The sequence below is a fragment of the Falco punctatus genome, assembly GCF_963210335.1.
Source record: "Falco punctatus genome assembly, chromosome: 14".
NCBI classification, from domain to species: domain Eukaryota; kingdom Metazoa; phylum Chordata; class Aves; order Falconiformes; family Falconidae; genus Falco; species Falco punctatus.
In genome coordinates, this window is record NC_137594.1 from 21,298,861 (window position 1) to 21,316,935 (window position 18,075).

The 18,075-nt window shown below is 52.8% G+C and overlaps 1 protein-coding gene across 2 annotated transcripts in view; it reads left to right on the forward strand.

Moving 5' to 3' along the window:
- The window catches only part of GNAO1 (G protein subunit alpha o1), a 146,122-nt gene extending 128,252 nt beyond the window's left edge, over positions 1-17,870 (forward strand). Inside the window, exons 7-8 of one of the 2 annotated variants that reach the window (XM_080411154.1) lie at positions 13,686-13,839; positions 15,777-17,870. In XM_080411154.1, the coding sequence (XP_080267280.1) occupies positions 13,686-13,839; positions 15,777-15,964 (342 nt within the window). In that variant the 3' untranslated portion in view covers positions 15,965-17,870. Of the gene's footprint in view, positions 1-85; positions 240-4,031; positions 10,763-13,685; positions 13,840-15,776 lie in introns of those variants that run through there. The other variant, XM_080411155.1, reaches the window with a different exon arrangement.
- Positions 17,871-18,075: the final 205 nt, after the last annotated feature.

Here is an 18,075-nt window from a genome sequence, read left to right on the forward strand (position 1 = left end):
ATTTAGTTGTTTTAGATTTCCCTACATGTTGAACGTCCCGGGGTCGCCGCCTTTGGCCTGATGTGATCTCTCCTTTCTATTGCAGAACCGCATGCACGAATCACTGAAGCTTTTTGACAGCATCTGCAACAACAAGTGGTTCACAGATACGTCTATCATCCTCTTTCTAAACAAGAAGGACATATTCGAGGAGAAAATTAAGAAATCTCCGCTGACTATCTGCTTTCCTGAGTACACAGGTAATGAGAAAGCTGGCCGTGCAGGCGCGCGCAGCAAAGGCATCACGGGGCGCCTCCAGCCAGGCTGGTGCCACCCTGTATCACGGGCAACAAGGCTGAAGATGAGTAGCTAGAGCTCCAGCAAGTTTTATTTCCATAAATGCCATAGGATCACCCCCACCATGTTTGGCGGTCCAGCTAAAGCATGAGGGTGCCTCAGACCCCGGGTCTTTGCTGGCAAAAGGCCACCACCGCTAGGCAGGGTGCTGGATCCTGCCCCACAGGTGGTCTCGATGCTGAGCCAAGAGCTGCTGGTGTGGGGCTGTGGCATGGCCCCTGAGCCCCTGCCCGGGAGCACGAACCCTCTTCCAGGTCTCTCAGGTGCAGTGAGCTGAACCATTGCAAGCGGGTAACTGGTCTCTGGCAGACCAGCACATGGGGTCTGTTGCACTGTCTGTTGGGGTCCAGCTTTGCCATTTCATAGCCCATCACTTTCCCAGCTGTAGAACCTGGCTGACCCCCACAAGCATCTCTCCATGGTGCCCGGCCAAGCCCCCCCTGCCAGGTGCCCGGGGGCTGCCGGATCGGCCCTCCAGCATGCAGGCAGCAGGTCTCACGCCTTGGCTGCTTCAGCTCAAGCTGTAAATTTTTATCACGTTAGTTTAGAAGGTCCCCAGTTTCGCTCTCAGGCTCGCAGACGTCAAGTGTCTGGACATGGAAACACCTCCCGTTAAAGGCAGATAGGAAACAAGGGACTGGATTTTCTCGTGCACCAGCCGCCCACAGCTCCTAACCCCCAGTGCAGAGAGAGGAGAGCTGCAGCCAGCCGTGCCCCGAGCGTGGCTGGGGAGAAGGAGGAGATACCCAGGGATCAGAGCGGGGCTCTGCAACGGGGCAGCATGCAAGAAGCCCTCGGTTCTGCTGGCCACCTGGCATCCGACCTGCTCCTGATGACAATACATCACCCATGCCAAGGCTGCAGCTGCACCCTGCCGCTTCCCGCTGCATCTCACCAGCTTCCACAAACCCTCATTACCATTCCGAGACAGCATAAAAATAAACTTTTATCGTCATGAATTATTTAAGCTCACCGGAGACATCCAGATGAATCAAGCCGACAGACAGAGAAGCAGATCTCTTTGTCAGGAAACCGGGAGTTGTGTTCTTTGTTGTGAACCGGGAGTACCAAGGGTGTCACATTTCTGGGCAGGCCAACAAATTATTAACCAGAGCTTCCTATCTCTGAGCACTTGATTTTTCCCTGTGAATAGGCAAAAGCGATCCATCATCACTGCTTTGGGCTGAATGGTCTATGGCCATGGAGCTGAACGACTCCGTCTGAATTCAGAAGAACATCTGCAGGCTTCCTCTCCGGGGAAGGTTTGGATGTTTGTCGCTTCCAACACATTTCAGCCATCTACTCATCTGCTTGGTCTAGACAGAACCAATGTATTCCTGACACGTTTGTCTAAAAAAGATCTAATAATGGAAATTTCACAGTCTTTACGGTTGAAAGCTCACAATAATGCCAACCCCAAATTTTTCTGGTTGCAAATTAGATTGCTGCTTGCCTTGCTGTCTTTGGATGGTTTGTAGAGCAGCTCTTCACCATCCTCTTTATAGCAGCATTTCTATATACCAGAAGGCCTTTATCATGGCCTCTTCCTTTTTCCCTTTCCGCCAGGAAGCAAACCTGCACCTTTCACTCCTTTCCGATCGCATTTTATGGACCTGGTTTTGCGGATCTTCCCAGAAGTCTCCCAGTAACCCCATTCTGAAATAATACTCTTACACGTCCCTTGATGGCAGAGGGACTAGAACAAGTAAGGAACATCAGTTTAGATAAACTTTTCCTCCCGAAGCTATCCCAGCCCAAGAGACGTTCAGTGGGAGAAGGAGACTGTCCACACACCTAGCTAAGCTCCCAGCTGACTACACAGAGGAAATCAAATATAAGCTCGTTTCTGAAGCACTTCACCCCAGGTGAACCAAACCAGTCCTCCCCAAATCTCAGAGCACCCCAAAGATTCTCTGAATTCCTTCCAGGTGCTCTCCTGGAAGCTGGGAGTTCTCGCAGTGCCAGGGACACCCCCCGACCTCTGGTCTCTCTCATGCCCTCAGAGAGGGCTGGAAGCCTGAAGGCTGAAAGTCCTTCTGCTGATCCAACAGGGATCTGAACTGGAGCTGGAGAACATCACGCCCCCGGGCTCCAGCCGTGCCAGGAGGAGCTGGAAGTTACCTCATGCCAACATTAAGCCCGAACTTTAGGCACAAGCTTAAACTTGCTCGCCCCGGCTTTGCTGGCCGCAGCTCAGAGGACAAAGCCCTCGTGGCCTTGTGAAGAAGCAGCATTATTAGAAACTTGCCCTGGAGTTAAAAAGAATTATTTGATGAAAGCCTATAAATCAAACAAGCGGAGTTCCAACATCACAAGTAGGTTCCACAAAACGCTTTTAATAAAATGAAGTTTCTGGTGTCCATTAGTCCTGCTGACAGAATTATTAGAAGACTGCATCCGCAAATTTGCTTGCTGTATGCTGGAGCACTCGTTCCATCCCCTTAATTCACTCATGCTTTTAACTAATCCACAGCGCCGAGCCAAGCAGCAGCAGAATCCAGGGTGTGTTTTAAACCAAGCTGGCATGAGCAATTCCCTGCTCTCCCAGAAGGAACCCAGCATCTAAACCCTCATGTCTTCGAACAACCAGCTCCCCTTTCATTAAATACCCTCCTGGTTACGCACAGCATGTGCAACTCTTCCCAAATTCTTCACACATGTCTTCAGGCCAGACCCTGCTCCCAGAAAACATTTTGCTTCTCTTACTCCAAGCATGTTCTCAGGTCCCGTGGCCTTCCTGAGCTTGTGCCTCCAGCTAGCCGTGCACCTGCGTGGAGGTGCAAGTCATTGCCCAGCCCAGCTGCCTTTAACCACAGCAAATCCCAAGCCCACGTAAGCTTCTGCCTGGCAGGTAACACTTCCCACCAGCAAAGCCTCATGGAGGGAGAGGGACCCAAGAGCATCAGCATGAGGCAGGATCTGCTCTTTTGCATGACTGCTCTTACGCTTTTTTAACACAAAACCTGATGGCTAATAAGGTTTGGCACAGACATCTCTATACATCAAAAGAAGAAACTCCTCGTGGTGTGATTTTAGACACAGCTCTAGCGCAGGGTACTGTGATCCTAATTCCTTTTAAAAAGAGGGACGCTCTGTGTTAGCTTTTTTGTGGGGTTTTGTGGGGTTTTTTGAGAAAACCCCACTTTGCCCTGTGACAGAGGCTGGATCTTTCCATGCCCCTTTCTGTTAGCGGTTCAGGGAAAGGAAGGCACAGTTACCACTACTGCCCTCGATTCACGGACATTTTAGTTGTTCTCCATCAAAAGCTGAAACTTTAATAGAAAGAATCAAAAAAAGGGGAAAAGCTAAGCCTTTTCACCAGGTCAAGCACTTTACCGCATTCCTGGCAGGTTTCTTCTCTTTTTTGTCACCAGGATGTGGAATTTCTTCTGCTTTTCCCATCATAGCCTGTTCAACACTCAGCTCCCTCTTCCATTTCATCTCTATAGACTATAAACAGCAACGCAGAATAAAAATACAGCTAAGCTGACAGTCTGAGAGCATCTCCTCCCTTGCAGCAGCCCTGGCTGGTAACGGTGCCCGCCCCCGAGGTGGAGACGGGGCAGCTGGGATGCAGCAGCCCCCTACAAGCTCCCCATGTCCCTACAGCGGGGCACTTGCAGGCACCCTACAGATTTAGGGTTACGGGATTGCTTTAACCTGCTCTTTTTCCTTTCGTCTCTGCTTTCTTCTAGGCCCAAATTCTTTTACGGAGGCGGTGGCTTACATCCAGGCTCAGTACGAGAGCAAGAACAAGTCCCCCAACAAGGAGATCTACACGCACATCACCTGCGCCACCGACACCAACAACATCCAGTTCGTCTTCGACGCCGTCACGGATGTCATCATCGCCAACAACCTGCGGGGATGCGGACTCTACTAAAGCATTCTCCTCCCCTCCTCTCCTCGTGCCCGCCAGGAGCATCCTCCGGTCCGGCGGACAGGTCCTCTCTCTTTCTGGTTTTTTCCTCCTCAGAAGACGCTGAGGAAGAAATACGTAAATCCCTCCTCCCATCCCAGAAAACTCTGCAGCAAGTTCTGCTTTCCCCAGCCCCATTTTATTTTATTTTGGTTTATTTTTGGTTCATTCCCTTGCTGCCTTGTTCTGCTCCCCCAGTCTAATTCACAGTGCTGTAGAGGGAGCTGATGCGTTTCCCACAAAGTGCATTTCAACTGCCAAAAGACAAAAATACTTAAGTTTTAAAAAAGAAAAATCAAAGCCTTAAAATACTGGTCAGCAACAGTGTAGTTTGGAACCAAAATATTTTTTTTTCTTGAAATTAAGGAATATTTTTAATTCTCCTGGTTATTTATCTTTTTTTTATAACACTATTCCTTTGGGAAGTGCTAGGTACAACATGATCATTTTGAGGGTACCTTACGGCTCCAGTTCCTACCCCAAAGCCAGAGGGGTCAGTGTTGAACGCAGCCGCTGCGGTTTGGATGTGTATATTCTCCTTTTTTCCAGACAGCTATTTGAACAAGTAAAACAGCCATATCGAGTTCTGCTGGTGTCTGCGTAAGAGGGACACAGTAACAAAACCTACTAAGCCTTGTCTAAAAGCAGTTGTTACTGGTAACAGTTTTACCTCAAGTTTTTTCGAAATTAATGTTAAAATACGTCTAGTGGTTTCAGTAACCCGTTTGCTGGATGCTGTGGAGCTGCTGGGCTGAGCGGGGCGGTGGCAGCGGAGCTTGGTGGCATCCCGATGGTGATCCCACCTGGATGCCAGCCTGGGTACCCGGTGACCTTTCCCAAAGCACCTCCCAGCCCATGATTTCAGCACAACTGATGCTCCTGCAAACACGCAGCACCTTTTTCCAAACGTCAGCCCTGAAATGCTGGGGTGCACCAAAACTATTTAGCCCTGGCTTCTCGTCGGCAGAGTTTGACCTTCAAGTCCCTGAAATGCGGGGAGGTGCTCTGGGGAAGCTCACCGTGCCTGGGTCACAGCGAGGCGTGCAGGAGCCTCGTGGCTCTTTATCACACCTCAGGCACCCAAACGCCCCCGCGAAGGCCAGCCTTGCACTCTGAGCCTCCTTGGCCAAGCAGAAGCCGCCAGCCCACCTGTGTCAGCTCCTGCCTGAGCATTCAAGGGAGGCAGCTCCTGCTTTGGTGTCTCCAGTCAGGGCATCTCTTTACCAGTACCTAGAGTGAGAGGGTTGGTTTATACTGGCCATGCAGTGGTAAGGGAGAGCTCAGGGAGCTGGTCTGAGCCAAGTGATGGAGTAGGAAAGAAAAGCGCAGGGAAGGGAAGGGAGGAAGGAAGGGCAGAGCGAGAGGTGTGGGGAGGGCAAGGGTAGCGCCCAGCACAGCAAGGAGTGGGGGCGCAGAGGGGAGGACAGATGTGGCTGGGGCTGGGCTGTGTGTGGCCATCTGCCTGCCGTCCCCAAGAGCTCCCGGTGCCGTGGGGGCGAAGGCAGAGGGCAGCGTGAGAGGTGGGCTGTCACCCCTGGGAGCACGGAGGGACCCTTAGAAGTCCACCCCAGAAGCTCATTTCGTGTCTGGGTGGGACAGCCGCCTCCGAGGTCCCACTTGGGACCTACCTGCACCTGGGAGCAGTTGGGCAACGCTGACCTCTGCCTCTTCCCTGCCTCTCTTGGAAGTCCGTGATCCTGGAAAACACGAGTCTTTCCAGGCCAGCCACAAGTTCAGCTGTCCTCTCTTGGGAGCCTGAGCTGGGGGTGCCTTTCAGGTCCTGGGAGGCCTGAGTTTTCTCCAGTGCCATGCCCAAGAGGGATGGTATGTCTTTTCCCGCTGTGCCATCTAGGAGAGAGGGTGTGGGAGCAGCCCAAAGCAGCACAGCACAAAGGCCAGGGGCCAGGTGAGCGTCAGCGCGTGGCAGGCAGGGGGGGGGGCAGGTGGAGAGGACCAGCGGGGGCGGTTTGGGAGAGAAGTTGCAAATGGGAGATGAGGCAGGTTGAGGCAGCAGGAAGGCTGGAAGGAGAAAGGCACCTGGGAACTGGAGGAGAGTCCCTGTCAGAGGTCGTGCTCTGCCAGGACAGTGCTCGTGGGACATCGGTGACAAACCCCCAGCCAGGGATGTGAGCGGGAGCACCCCGGGGCAAACAGGAGGCATGCAGAGGAAAATAAGGTGGCTCTCACCCACCTAACCAGCTCACAGCCCAGCACGGTCAGCAGCTGTGTCAGTAACCCCCTAAATAGCATTAAATGATAAAACTATTTAGCATTGTGCAGCGAGGACCCACTGCTGCCCTGCTGGATGCTAAAAGCAATAACACCAGGTCTCTGCCTCCCCCGCTCTGGCACCAGTGAGTACCCACCTTTCTCTTCACCATCTCCGCCTTAAAATACCTCCGGCAGCATCAGCTCCCACGGAGAGCTGGCTGGCCAGCAAAGCCAGGAGCCCCTCTGCTCCTCACGCCACATCCCCCCCACACGTCTTGTTTTCCCAGGTCCCAGCCCCCCTCCCAGCTCCATGTAATGCCGCTGTACAACCATCAACCAAAGGAACGCTGAGCACAAGGCCTGCACACGTCATTGTATTTGGTTTAGCTTAGGATTTTGAGAGCCAGTGGGAAGGTTTTCCGAAGAAAGGGTTCCCGATGGGAAGCACCTGCCCAGTTCTCTCGTTCCTTGGAAGGGACCAGCCTGTGGCCAGGAAGCCACAGAGGAAGGGCAGGGAATTAGCTGGAGGGATGCAGAGGGATGGGGATGCTCCTGGAGATTGTCCGGCACGGGTGGCCGAGCCCCACCGGTACCACCTGCCACCCACATACGCTTCGAGCGTTAAAAGCAGGGCTGAGCAGCTGAGTGCTGGTTACGTTTGGTACATAAAGCCTACGTAAGTGCTGCACCCAGCGTGCAGCGCTGTGGTGCAGTGACGGCTTGCGCTGGCAGCCAGGCAGGTCTTGCATTAAGCTCTGTCAGAAGAGTCGGATCGGCAGCACTAAATTCTGCAGATTTTGTGTTCACACCCCTTGCTGTGGGTGACATCTGAGCCGAGCGAGGAAGCAGCAGGAGCTGCTCCCGGCGAAGGCAGCACCCAGCCAAGGCTTCAGGAGTTCCCACCATAACGCGCACGGGAATATTTTGGTAAAGACAATGTAAATCGCTCCACCCCGAGCTCTGCTGGACACAGCCAGGTCCCCGGCGCTTGGTGCGCTTGTGTGGGGCTGGATTCAGGCAGCCCATGCCCGGCCGTGCCGGCTGGGAGGTCCAGACCCCACTGCCCAAGCCCCTCCGCAGCTCCGGCTGGTTCCCCGGCACGTTGGCGATAACGGCTGGTGCTCCACAGGGAGAAAAGGGAGAAAAAGAGGAGGAAATGTTGACACGCAGAGCCTTTTCTTTCATTTTCTTTGGCATATTGTATGTCTAAAGCTTCATTTCAGCTGCTGCTGCTGACATTCCCTCCCTCACATGAGTGTCATGAGGATTCACAGACAAAGGCTGGAAACAGCATTTGGGAGATGAAATGCTTCCAGTGTTAAACACTACTATTTCTCTCGCTTGATGGCCGCATATAGATTTTTGTCTCCAGAATGCCTGCCAAAGCATTACTCACTGCTGCCTTTCTGCATCCTGCTAAGCCTTTTCTGACAGATGTGCCTTCTGCAGGCAATCTTTTGCCCAGTGCTTTTTCTAAACACCAGCAATCCTTGCAGCAGTTGCCTAGACAGAAGACCTTGAAATACATTGCCTGCTTTCAAAAGCCCTTTTCTTAATAGCCCCTCATGTTTTACCATTGCGATGCTCCAAATCCAGACCCTCGGAGGCACTGAGTTGCCTTTAATTTGCAGTCTCCGCGCAGCAGGGATGTTGCAGCTGGTACCGCTGCATGAGAAACCATACCGGGGCACGGGGGACACATTTTAAATGCACAGAACTGAAACAGCTATGTAATTGAAAACGTATAGACGCCGCTGCCCTTCAAAGCTAAGGTGGGAATTTGCAAAAGATGCCCTTTTTGGGATGCAGGAGGTTTTTAATGACTTGGGTCACTTGTCCAGCAACAGCATCCGAGGGTTGTTGTGTTGAAAGCAGCATTAGCAACTCGGGATTAGCTTCAGACAGCCAAAAGAAGGAAGGAGGGAAGCCCCGTTGCTTGCTTCAGCAGCAGCAAGAGGGTCAGGTCTGTGGATCTGTGAGACCAAAAAAAAAAAAAAAAAAAGAAAGAAAAAATGCAACTAGCTCCTTTCTTTAAACACCAGTTTCAATTAAATGGAGAAACCTGTGGAAGGAAAGCCTGGAGATGAGCCCGTGGGTGAGGCTGCAGGGCTGAGCTGCAGAGCACCGCGCTCCTTGGGAGGATGCGGTAGCTGGGCTTGTTAGGAGAACCAGCAGTAAGCATGCGCCGGGAGAGCACACGCTGAAATACAGCCACATACTTCAAAGGCTGGTTTTTCTTTAGCAAATGGAATTTGCATTTTTCCTCCAGGCCGGAGGAGCGCGGCCGAGCGGCAGGGCAGCGGGACCCTCGCCGAGGCCATCTGGCCCCTCCGTCTGCCAGCACTGGCCGGTCCCTGCTGCCCCTGCCCTCCCACAGGGCCCAGCCCGGTCCCGCGAGGGGTCGGTGGGCTTCCCACAACCCCCCTCCCACAACTACTTCCAACTAAATCTCTCTCGGGAGTTTTGTATGAGAATTGGCTCCTTGCCCTCGGCCAGCTTTCCTGGCTGGCTGGCCAGCCTGTCCCTCCACGAAAGGGAGAGCATCCCGAGGAGGCGGCTGCCGTGCCTCCTCGGTAGATGTGCTTTTCTTCTACAGGACACTAAAAGTATCAATGAAAGCAGCCTGCACTGCAATGTGCATTAAAATCCATCCTGTGGGTTTAATCTGTCGTGGCACAAGCCCAGCGCTCGCCTGCAAGGGAAGAGAATTTTATTCTGAAGCCAGGAATGCAATCTCTGAGAGGTCGGGTTGGGGGGGGCAGAGATGTCCTTCTGCCAAAACACCCCCCTATGCCAAGTCACTGCTGTGCACGGCATGGGGCAGCCCCTCACTGTGCCCCTCACCGTGCTGCGGGGGTAGCTGAGGGCGGCAGGCGGCACCCACAGGGATGGGTGCAGCTGATGCTGTAAAAGGGACCAGCCCTGCACTGTTAGCCTGTGCAACACGTCCGAGGATTCTGTGGCCAAAAAAATCTGGAGCCAGGAAGAGCTGTTGAGGTCCTGGGAGCAAGGCTGACCGTTGGTCAAGTCGGTTAGAGTAGCTTAGGACTAGTGCGTTTGTGTCTTTGTCATGGGCCAGGTTTGTCTTCAGGCTCACAACCAAAAACTCCCCGACCATTTCCAAGGAGACTAAAACACTCTTAAGGATCTGATGCCAGAAGCATCAAGGCCAGTAGAGATGGTGCCACGGACCATCATCCTGACCCGCTCAAACCCATCACACACGCGCATCCCCAACACACTCACAAGAAAGCAGAGCTGTGGTCCGGGTGGCACAAAGAGCAGACCGCGGGCTTGCCTCTGCCTCCCCGGAGGCAAGAGCAGACAGAAACACTCCCAAAGCACCCCGAGACTTGAGTGTACGTTAGCATTTCTGAGCTCCTGCACGACATGAGATAATTGATGCTGACAGATATAGGTACGTGACCTATATAAGACGTTACGCTGAGAACATGGCTATGGAAAGGGACTTCTCACAGGACCACTCACGTCTGAAGCGGCAACCCGGAGGTCTGGGTTTGTGCTGCAAAACCCAGCTAGCGAACATGAGCCAGAGCGACCCTGAAATGCTCAAGTGTTAATAAGAGGAGGAGGACCAAAGCCCCCCAGCTGGCACCCTGCAGGCAGGGGGAGAGGGGAGGGAGCTGCACTGAGACAGGGCAAAACCACCTCCAGCCCCCAGAGAGGGCAGCTCAGCCCCGCACCGGGAGGGGGGACCTGGGGAGGAGGTGGAGGGCTGGGAGCCGGCCCGACGCCTGCTGCCCCGGCCCCTCGACCACCCAGTCTCTTGGAAATTGATGTCGAGTCCAAATCTCGACAGTCCTGTAGCACAGGCAGTGGCTCGGGGTCTAAACCCCCTGCCCCAGGCGGGGAGAGATGACAGGGGCAACACCACCGGTGGTGCTGGGCAAGCAAATAGGGACATGTAAAGACCAGCCCCGTTAAACAGCCCAGCCCCTGATTTAACAACCTCAGCCCTGCTGCCCCCCCTCCCTTCCCCCCCCTTCAGCTCGACAAGGGAACAGTGACCGTCACCCCGCCTCTGGGCTCCCCGCCCCCCACATTTCTTCCCGAAGGATCGCCAGAGGCTGCCACGATTTTCCTTTTGCTGGTTTCCCGCTGAATCATTTCTCCTGCATGTTTGATGGCCCAAACTGTATTAACTGTAATTTTGTACGAAGAGTGACTGTCCCTTGGTTTAATAGAGCATTAGCTATTGTAATAATTTATTGGCTGTCAGTAATGTATTTATTAGTTACAAAATGTTAATAAAGTGCCAGCTCTTTTCTAGTGTGAGAGGGTTTTATTGTGTCTCCCTTGAGCGCGTCCAGCTTCTTGAGCCCGTTCCTTGCCCTATATCTGCTCCAGACATGCACGTGTACAACACGCGCCTGCGATGTCAGTTGCCTGCCACAGCCTCACACACCTGAAAATAAGGAATTCCCAAAGGATATAACCTAAAGGTATTTAATTTTATGTAAGTATCTGGTGGGAATTTTTTTTTTCCTCCTTGTTTTTAAGTAGAACAACTTCACCACGGTTTCCATATGTTCCTTGCCTTCTTGAAATTGCTTTTCCCTTCCTGAAGTGCCATGCCCCCGTGTATCTATACGGACCATCCATGCTTTTTCTCCAGCACTGCCAGACCCTACGCTGACATCCGTCTTTCTGCATCCGACCACTTCTTCAGCGCCCGTCAGTGGGGCAGAGCATCCCTGCCACCCCCCCCCCAGCACCTCAGCTGCCAGTCTTCTACAAGTAGCTTCTTTCATGTTTAAACCAAAGATCTTCCATTATTTGGGGCATGAAATAGAAGCAAAAGGCTTGAATAAACCAAGAGAAGATTTTCCATGAGCCTCAGCAAAGGCCCATTAACCGTTCTTCCTATCGACTTCACCTATTTCCAGTGATGCGACTTCAGCCAGACCCATCCTCAGACACGCATCCTCACACCTCTCATCCCACGGATCAGGCAGAATTACAGACCAGCCCTGAGAAGAACTAACAGCTGAGAGGGAAAGGATTTCTCTTCTTATATTTGTATTAGGGATTTTTAAAATTTTCCTCCAGGATGCCATCCTGCCTGGATCTTCTCCGTGGGTGCCCAGGGGCCCAGAAGTCACCAGAGCTGTTTTCCCTGCACTAGGAATTTTGATTTCCCTGAGCACGTGCTTTATTTCAGCTGCTCCTCCACTAAAACTATCACTCCTTTCTTTAAAGGTAATACATATATGGGACAGCACAGGGGATGGACAAGGAAAAAAACCTCACCCAGATACTTTCCATGAAAATCTCAAGACCTGGTATTTTTGTAAACAGCCACAAGTCAAGAAGGGCTCCATCCTTTTAGGGTGGTTTCTGTTGTCCCCATGAATAAGGCTGACATTTTTTAAAAAAAAAAAAAAAAAAAAGCTGAAATGAGGTCCTGAAGCTTTGGAAAGCAACTGCTTACCATCCCCAGCTACTCTTTGTCAAGGAACCCACAGCATAATCTCAAAGCCTTTCAAGATGAAATCAGACATCTGCTAAATTTTGCATGCAAAAGCTACAGTTGAAGTGTAGCTAATAAAATGACTCACTAATAAAACATTCATGGAGAACTCCAAAATGTGTAATTGGGTCATCATTTCATTAGGAAACACGTGCGTTCTCACGAATCTTCAGCAAATCCGAAGCCCCCCCCTCCGCTGCGCCTCCAAGAAAAGGGGCTGGGGGGGATGTTTGCTGCAGGAGGGTTTCCCACCAGCTGCCGAGCACCCTCGCTGCCCCGAGCACGTCTCTGCTGCTCTCAGCTTCACGCAAGGCTTCTCCCAATCGCTGGGGGTCCCCGGGTGGGCAGCCCCCCAGGACTCGGGGGGGCTCAGCCCTAGGACAGCGTTGCCAAGAAGGGCATGGTGCTGCCCTGGCTTGTGAGCCCTGGCTTTGCAGCAGAACCTCCCCCGGTTGGAGTGGGAAACGAGGTGGGTACGTGCAACGGAAGAGGTGCGTGGGCTGCCTAAGGTGCCACCCAAAGCCACCAGTGGAGCAGCCCGGAGCAGCTTTCCCTTTGTTCTGAGCAGCGCGTTAATGACGGAGGAAGTTTTTGAGCGCTCCTGGAGAGCTGGATCTGTCCTACCCTGCAGCACCTTCATGCTGACCACGAGGCACAGACACCCCGCAGCCACCCGAGTGGGGAGTGAAAATGCTCTGCTCGGTGGTGCCCTGCGCAGCCGATTCTGTGCAGGACAGCCCCACCGCCGCCTCCTCCTCTTCCTCCTCCTGTCCGCTCTCTGCTCCTTTCTGGTAACAACCTCTGCAGCGTGGGGAAAAAAAGGGCTTTCCATTGCTTTTGTCCACTTGTGAAAGGACAAATTTATAATTTTTTTTAAATTGCAGTTTTTAGAGATTTGCCTTGATTTATGCTCCTAGTAGAGCCCTTCCACGCTTGACGTCTGGCTGGATCAGCCCAGGACCCGGGATGCTCAGGGCGCTGCGTGGTGGGGCTGACAGAGGCACCGGCCCTGGCTCCCCCCCAGCACCACCGCGGTTTCTCAGCAGTGACCCGGCCACCGCTGTGGTGTTTCCAAGATGGGCTGAAGATTTTTCCAGGGGCAGAAGGGCCTAGCTGGGACAGGACCTGCCCCAGGCTCTGGGCAATCCCTCAGCGCTGGTCTCACCACGACAGCACTAGCACCCTTCAGGAGGGGCTGTAGGACCCCCAGGATGGGCAGAACTCCCTCCTCCCAGTCCCCATGCCCAGTGCATCCCAGCTGCTGGCCGGTGCTGGCTGCTCATCCTTTATTCTGGCTCTGCGAGTGATGCTTCGGGGGTGCCCAGCCCCTGAAGAGACACAGGGCCCCTTCCACACTCCTCTGGTTCAGCAGACAATGAGAAAATGACATTTTTTTTTCTCCTGCTCTTCCTTGATGCTCCGGGTGTCAGCCCTGCAGAGCCACCCCACAGGGACACGGTAGGGCAGCAGCTGCAGCCCCCACACCTGCCTTCTCCAGGCCAAGAGAACTCTGGTTCCTCCACCTTTGTAACCATCTCACGTTTATTACTGTCTGATTTTAAGGAGTTGTTTGTTGGGTTGGTTTTTTGTTGGGGTTTTTTTTGGTTTTTTTTTTTTTTTTTTTGCTTTCTAACCATTTCAATTCAGAAAAATATTCTCCTCTCCTCTAACTCTCTCTTCTCTTTGCCTTTCTCTCTCTCTCTCCTCCCTCCGTGCTCCCCACTGCAGAACCGCATGCACGAATCTCTCATGCTCTTCGACTCCATCTGTAACAACAAATTCTTCATCGATACCTCCATCATTCTCTTCCTCAACAAGAAAGACCTATTTGCCGAGAAGATCAAGAAATCGCCTCTGACCATCTGCTTCCCCGAATACACAGGTATGGGATGGGGCTGGCATGGTGCAGCCCTGCGTGATGCCCACGGGCGCGCCACCAGGGCTGGGGGGCTGCACCTCACCCCAGAGCTGGGCAGGGGGGTGGAGGGGACAGAGCACCTTCATGGGGGGTGGGGAGCAAAAGCACTGCCCACCTCTGAGAGCCACAGCACAGCTCTGGTACCTCGCTGGTGGGGTGGGGCCGTGTCCTGTGCGATGTCAAGTCTTGTGGCAAGGTGTGCGACCAGCTGATGGGACGCAGGGGTGGCCAAGACCATTTGAGACAAAAGGAGATGAGCTTTAACGAGTCTGGCCACAGGAGCTCTGGAAAGCAGAAGCCTCGGTGAGAGCCGACTGCCCACCGCTCGAGCCATCCCGTTCGCTGATGGGTCCTGAGAAGGTCCCACTAGAGGAGTCCAGGCACGTGCTCCTCCAAGCTGCATCTCCCGTTTGCATCCTGCCGGGAGTGCCTTTGCACGGGGCACAGCTGGGGAAAGGAAGAGCCCTTTACAGCAGAAATCTGGGAAACCACACCAGAATCGTATGTTTTTATGTGAAACCAACGTAGCTCGGGGGAAAAAGAAGAAAAACAGACAAGATGGGGTGAGAATAGCTACCCCTTCCAAATTCTCCAAGGGAAAGAAAAAGAATCAGTTGAGATTCAGAGGCTCCAGCCTACAGATGCTGAAACGTGTCTGAATGATTTCACCCAGAGCACATCCACCCTGGATGCCAGACCCTGGGGACAAGGAGGTCCCCCAGCCCAACAGCACCCATTCCCCAACAGCAGAAGCGCACTGGCATTTCCACCCGAGGTTTTGAGGCTTCTCCATCGTGAAAGCAGCAGTACTTTTTTTTCTCAGCCACCTGGTGGAACGTCCCAGACTCTCTCATGTGGATACCAACCCCTCCAGCCCATCCTGGCTACCCCTGGGAGGGGGGCAGCCTGGTGCCACCGGGCCACCTCCCCTCTCCTTCAGCCACCGGCTGCATTGGGAAGGAGGGGAACCGGTGAGCTGGAAAAGGAAAATAAGTCTCCAGATAATAACAGCTCTCCCAAAGGCGATTTCAGGGGCGTAATTCAGGCTTTGTGGCTTCCCGCGAGGGGCCGGTGCAGCCACTCTCACTGCCGTAAGCGGCTTAATGCAATAATGTGCATTTTTCGGCTCAAACATCTGGCCCCACTCCAGCTGCCTTACAAAAGCAAACCTCCCTGGTCGGCTGAGCGAACAGGGAACGACATCCCCAGGCAGCTCCTGCCCCCCCTGCATTCCAGAGCCCAGCGGGAGACCCCCACTGAGGCATCGCCCCAGTGGCACAGGGGGGCTCAGCCCCACGAAGCAGGCACAGCCAGCACCCACAGGTGATGTTGGAGTGGCCACTAACCCTCTGGCCCTCCTAGCCATCCCTCCCTCTGCCTGGCCGGGGGGGCACCGAGGCCCCCCCGGCCTTTCTCCAGACCCCCGCGCTCCCCTGGGGTGGGCGCTGCTGGGATGCGCCATGGGGACTCACCGGTGCTGCCGGGAGGAGCATCCCTCGGAGGAGCATCCCTCGGGCGCAGGTGGGAGCTGCAGCCCTTCCCTGGGGGGGAAAAGGGGGAGTGGGCGGAGAGGGCAAAGCAGCGACACCTGGGGAGGGAGGGACCCCTGATGGAGCCCAGGTGCTCTGCGATTTGGGGGAAAAGAGGGGGGAAATGGGGCAGGATGGGGTGGCAAAGGGTGGCCGGGGGAAGAAGGGAGATGGAGGGGGGAAAGGGGTAAATGGACCCCGCTGAGGGGTGAACCGGAGGGTAAAAACTGAAAATAAATAGATTTTACCTAAATTATGTTTTTTTAAACAAAGCGTTTTGTAAGCAGCGAGGGACGAGTTGCAGGCGGGAGGATGGTGGCCCACGGTCCTGATGCCCCCCGCTCTGTCCCCCTGCCCCACCTCTGCCCACAGGTCCCAACACCTACGAGGACGCGGCCGCCTACATCCAAGCACAATTTGAAAGCAAAAACCGCTCCCCCAACAAGGAGATTTACTGCCACATGACGTGCGCCACAGACACGAACAACATCCAGGTGGTATTTGACGCCGTCACCGACATCATCATTGCCAACAACCTGCGGGGCTGCGGCTTGTACTGACCCCGCAGAGCACAGCGACTTCTTCGGTGGCGGTCCCGGCGCCAGGAGAGAAAAGAAACAAACAAACAAAACAAAACAAAAAAAAGAAAATTAAAAAAAAAACAACGCAACCACACACAGACACACACACACACACACACACGCGCGCGGGGAAAAAAAAAGTGAAACAAAATGAAAAAAAACAGATTGAATGAGAGGAAAAAAAATCGTAATCATAGTCATGCAAGTTGGTAAATAAAAAGGCATAAGGAAAAATTATATATATACGTATATATATATATAAAAAAAAAATCCACACCCACCTTTTTAGTTTGTCTGAAGGAGCTGTGGGCAGCCCCCGTCCCCCTGGCAGGCTCCAGCCCCCCATGGCACTGTCCCCCGGTGTCACAGCTCGGGGAGAAGCCCCGGGGCCTGGGGGGGCTCTGCCTGGCCCCCCACCCCGGCAGTGCCCGGGCATCCCCCCGTGGGGCAGCGGTACCCGGCTGGGGGGCGGGGGGGCACCCCGGGGTCTCCCCACGGCACAAGCGGGGCCGGATCCTGCCCGTGTCCCCGCCGTGGCCAGTGCTCTTGTGAGTTATTTGACTGTGGGGTTTTATTTTTTAATTATTATTATTATTATTGTAATTAATTATTGTGGGTTGGCTTTTTTTTAATTATTGTTATTATTATAATAATTAATTATTTTTATTTCCAGCATGGGGAAGGCTGGGCTACCCCCACCTGCCCCCAGCCCAGGTGAGCCGCTGGCTCGAGAAAATAAAAGATACATTTAAAAAAAAAAAAAAAAAAAGAAAAGGAGGATGAAAAATTCAAAACTCCCCCCCCCCCCAGCCACGTGCCGTAGCTAAAGAGGGGAACAAGATGAAGAAGAAGATCTTTTCCCATTTCCCAGCCCGGCTGTTCGGGGAGGAAGGCTGCGGTGGGAGCATCCTCCGGCGGCCCCCCGCTGGGGGTTGGGGGTCGGGGGGGGGGTCGCATTCCCAGCCCGCTCCAGGCCGAAGCCCCCACTCAGGAGCCAGGAGCCAGCGAGTTTCCCCCCATTTTTCCACCCCTCCTGGTTTAACAGCTCCCAGCTCCACCTCACTCCAGCTCCAGACCCAAAAGCACAGCTCGGCTGCCCCCACCCCCTGGGGGCCCGCGGGGCGGCGGGAAGGGTTATACATAGGTATATTTTATTTAATTTTATTTTTTGTTTAGGGTAATTATTTTTTTTCCTTTGGGTTTTATTAATTTTTAACTCTTTCCAGTGAATGCTTTTTTGTGCTGCTTTTTTCTCTGCGCCCCCTCCCCCCGCCACCCACCCCAGTCCTCTCTCCCTTTTAGTGAATGGTGTTTTTTCTCTCTCATGTGGGGATGTTTGTGCTGAAAAAAAGAAAAAAAAGAAAAAAAAGAAAAAAAAACTTAAAAAACAAACTTTGAAAAAAAAAGCAAGAATGAAAATGATTTAAAAATTTTAAAAAACACACACAAAACCACAAAAAATAATTAAAAAAAAAAACAAAAATCGAATGTAGTGTTTACATTGAAGCCACCGTTTTCATGACCAATCCTTCGTCATTTCTACTTTGATTAGTAACCAGACGTCTTCACGGTTTCACTTTTACGAGTTACCTTTGCTGAAGAAGAGCAGTCACACCTGTTCAAAAGAAAATGAATAAATAAAGAAGAAACTAAAAAAAAAAATAAAAAATAAAAAAAATATTATATATATATATATATAAAGCGCCAGGTCTTTCTAAGCCTTTCTATTACCAATCAGTGAGGTTTCTGTGATATATTACACACTGCCAATCTCTTTCTCTGACTAATGGAAAAATTCATGTGTAGCTCAATAAAGAGAATGTTTGTCTGTATCCCGGGCTCTCCCCTCCCGCGCCTCCGCCTGCTTCTTTCCCCCCGCGCCTGCCAGAAAAAATACTAAAAAAATCACCTTTTTGGGGGGTTTGCTGCCGGTATGAGCTAAGGCTGGGGGGTAAATCCTGGGAAGGTGCTGTGCGGGTGGCTCAGGTTGCTTTCCAACAAAACTCCCCAGGCGAGAAAATATTTTTATTTCTTTTGGGAACGCAAAGACAGTTGTCAGCGTGAACCCTTTTTTGTGGCAATGCCAGGAA